Source organism: Morone saxatilis, unplaced genomic scaffold, assembly GCF_004916995.1.
Source record: "Morone saxatilis isolate NCDOM2014 unplaced genomic scaffold, NCSU_SB_2.0 Contig2, whole genome shotgun sequence".
Taxonomy (NCBI): Eukaryota; Metazoa; Chordata; class Actinopteri; family Moronidae; genus Morone; species Morone saxatilis.
In genome coordinates this window covers 647,628-651,505 of record NW_023339762.1, presented here as the reverse complement: position 1 = coordinate 651,505, position 3,878 = coordinate 647,628, and the positions used below count along the sequence as shown (strand labels likewise).

General features: G+C 41.2%; 1 protein-coding gene across 1 annotated transcript in view; it reads left to right on the top strand.

Annotated features, from left to right (window-relative positions):
• Positions 1-3,513, top strand: part of zgc:101566 (uncharacterized protein LOC449823 homolog) — a 9,870-nt gene extending 6,357 nt beyond the window's left edge. Inside the window, exon 3 of the mRNA XM_035664368.1 lies at positions 1,736-3,513. Coding sequence (XP_035520261.1) covers positions 1,736-2,016 — 281 coding nt within the window. The 3' untranslated portion in view covers positions 2,017-3,513. The remainder of the gene's footprint in view (positions 1-1,735) is intronic.
• The last annotated feature ends 365 nt before the right edge of the window (positions 3,514-3,878 follow it).

The window sequence follows — 3,878 nt, the reverse complement described above, 5'->3', positions numbered from 1 at the left end:
TGTCCCTGACGGCCCCTCATACCGCTTCCTCTGGTTCTCTGCCTGTAGAGTGTTGAACCAGTATGTTGATGGAGCTCTGTAAAGATGTGGACACAGTCTCTGATTTCCCATTTGTTTGGCCAGCCTGAGTCCCAAAATATGGACATTAGCCAGGAGCAGCCTTAAGTCCGAGCTGGGCCAGAACGGCTCCTATCGGCTCTCTTCCTCTCTTCTTGGGGCGACCACAGCACCTGCCAGGGTGCGCTGTTTTTCTTTCATCCAAACTGGACATCCTCTTCCAATGACTGCAGGTTATTTTTTGTTATAGGTAATACATGTTTCAGTAATAAAGCCAAAAACAGATTGGTTCGAAGGAGCTAGCCTTCCGGTCGCAACATCTGAATGCGCCACCATTGCCATAGTCAAAATATTCTGAATCTAATCGAATTTAACAATTTTGCTCAAATCAGACCCAATCAGACATCATTCAACATTGTCGCCAATATTAAGAAGCTAGAGGAAGCTTAGCGTCCCCAAAATTATCACTGAAAGAAATAAGTCACCAGCTACCTCACGTAGTATATCACACTGATCTAAGTTCAGTAGGAGACCGCCATTCAGTACCCACACATTGGAATTCAGCATAGGCTTATTAGGCTGTCACTGGCCTGAGATCAGTGGGTCACACGTCACGTCACTAAGTCACTACATGAGCTCACCTTTCCCATTATTTTTTGCAGTGTAAAATTAGTAATGTCAGTTAGTTCGTTAAATTGGGACATTATGGATGGATTTGTTTTCAAACGTTGGATAACTTTTTTTAAACAACAACCAGCAGATTGCGCTGCTTTGAAAACACCAGTGGTGAGTTATATTGAACAATAATATAATAATAATAAATATATTTCAATAATCTGGTGGATTAGGAAACTATGCTGACTTTGACGCGTTCTGTGTGTCCTCGGCTGTCTCAGGCTCTCTCTCTCTTTAAGTTGCATATCTGATCTGCTGCTGATGTGTTCTCACTCTGCAGCTGTTGTGGTCTGGGTAGACTAACGTGCTGTTTTAGGACAACTCTGTGTCAAATGTGCAGTGTTTTTTGGGTGGTCTGTGTGCCCACCCTGGTTAATGCTCAGCGACTCCTGTATCTGCTGTATCATCATGGGATTATCACGCATGGTGTGCTTTACTGTCTGCTAGATAGTTCACATTGTGGTGGAAAAGGTATTAATATTTAAATGATCAATTATCATTTATCAACTCGTGAAGTTTAATTGTAACTTAGAGTCAAATGCTCACAGTTGTGTATGATGAAATGTATTTATTCGTCATCGGGAGAAGCCTTTGCATGGAGTCCGCCATGTTGAACCGCCATGTTTCTACAATTGCTCAGAAGAGACAAACCAAATGCCACTGTAGTTTCTCCTTTGTGTATTGAAAGGGAGTGAGTTGTGATTTTGCACTTCACCACTAACTTCCACTAAATCCTACACACTGCACCTTTAAAAGATGTTTTTGTACCATTGACTCCTGTCTCACAATTGACTGCCATCCATGGCTGCTTTGTGGATTAGTTTATATAATAGCTTTCTCTGTCAGCACTATCAAGACGGTTTGCAATAGGTCAACAGCATGAATTTGCACGTTTTTGTTTGCAGTTTCTTTGACGTTTAATAAAGACATTTTTAAAATAAATTATTTTTGTCTCTCTGCCTCTGTCTCCCTGTTTGTCGTTCTGTCTCTCTGCCTGTCTCAGACACAGATAAAGACCACCCCAGGCAAGAAGGAGGAGTCATGTGGAAAGTGGGTGGTGGCCTGTTCGGCATGACACGAAACGTCGTTGGCGCAACCCTGGGGGGTGTTGCATGGGTAGGAACTAAAAGTTTTGAGCTCACTAAGACAGCTGTGACCAGCGTGCCGGCAGCCAGCCTAGGATTGGTCAAAGGGAGTGTCTCCATGGTTACAGGAGGTGTTGGGGCAGTGGGATCCGCAGTGGCAAGTAAAGTCACACCAAGAAAGAAGGACAAAGCTGACTGATGGTCAGTGGCCTCTTGTGTGTGTGTGTGTGTGTGTGTGTGTATATGTGTGTATGTGTGTGTAATGCAAACAAGAGCAAAATACCTCGAAAGCTTAGAATGGATTCACAGACCCTCAAAGTAAAGCCTGTATTCCATAATGCAGCTACAAAGATACAAAAGCAGCTAAATGTCAGCGTCATCTGGAAATCTGTTGCACAAGGCGACCCCCCCATCAGAGGTCCAAAGAAATACTAACAAGCCAATGTTGTTGTTTTTTTTCTCCCATACACCAGGGGGTTCAGGCAGACCTTTCTCCATCATCAGCTCAGCACTAAAACAGCAGATAGGTCTAGCTATGCAAGACTAGACTGCCACAGAAAATAAATATGTCACTGAAAACAACTGTCAAATTATAGAATGAGCGATAGGCCGGAGACAGCCCATCGCTTTGTATCTGCATGTCTGAACACACAGTAACGTGTTCCCTCAATAGCATCTAACAGCTTGAAAAGAAAATGTTTTTGTTAAGAATAAAATAGATTATCATTACAAAATTTTAAGAAATTGTCCCTAAAAGGACTGGTTAGGTAAGAGTACATGCATGTTAATGTGGCGTCTGAGTACTGCTCAGTTTTTATCATCCACTTATTAAAGATGGACGTTGCTTCTCCACTTCCTCCCACTGTAAAAAGATAAGGCCAAAATATCCATTGTGACGTCTTTCAAAGCCAGAGTCTGCGCACTAGGTTTGACGCCGGTATCAAGATCTTGCCTATATACCCGGCCGACTCAATTGCGAGCAGGACTCAGCTGTCAATTAAAACCAAACTGATCATAAAAATGAACACTCAATCATCAGTGTGATCAGAACTAAGATAGAAAGACAGACAGAAACCATCTTTGGGGAAAACATTTGGCTTTGATTTATTTGTTTATCCCATCTGCTAACATGTAGGCTTTATGACCTATACTGCAGTCAGCCACCAGGGGCGATCAAGATGTTTTATCTTTGGCACTACTACTAGCTGTCATGTCCTCCATCTTTTATATATGTCGATGATTTGTATAGGTTTGTTTTTTCTTTCTGTTACGTAGTCAGTTTCCTGACACTGTAAGTTGAGAACACTACACTAACATTCTCATTGAGCTGGATGGACTCAATGAGAATGACTTGACAATCACAAGGTAGCCACGCCCTAAAGCTTACCCTGCTTTATTGTCTATTTTACTCAAAATGGGACCATCATTTACTAAATGAACATCATGCTGTATGGAAAAAGACTGAAACTAGAGAACATAAACTCATTAGGAACTGTTTACTGCAGCTCATAAATCACATCAGAAGTCAGCTCATTTCTCATAAGACTAATTATACTATCAGACTTCATTAGAAAGAATGCAGTTTAAGACGATTTCATGTTGGTTCACTTTACAGACCCAGAAGCTCTGTCCACTAATTATCCTGCCAGTGGTATGTCATTTGTTAGGCTGTCTGTGTTGAAAAGACAAATTTTGACATTAGTTGCATGTAAGTAGCTTGCTAGGATTGATGTTGAATAGTTAGATTTAGGCCAAATTGTTATTAGAGCAAAAGGGGTGGGACTTAAGAAGGGTCTTTTTTAGCAACCACATGCTGATAATAATTTTTAGAATAAACATTCATAAGTATGACCTTTACTTGGTATATTTCCTCTGAAGTATGTCTATATTAGAGTGCATGTCGTTTACATTGTTTAATCAACCGTATAGGTTACCGTGGAAGCACAGACATTTATGTGTTCTGTTTCTGTTCGATTGTGGTAGAGATGCCGTTGGTCACAATGGGTCAATCACACTGTAAGACAATGCTTTGTATTATTGTGGAGAATATCAGCTTGCATG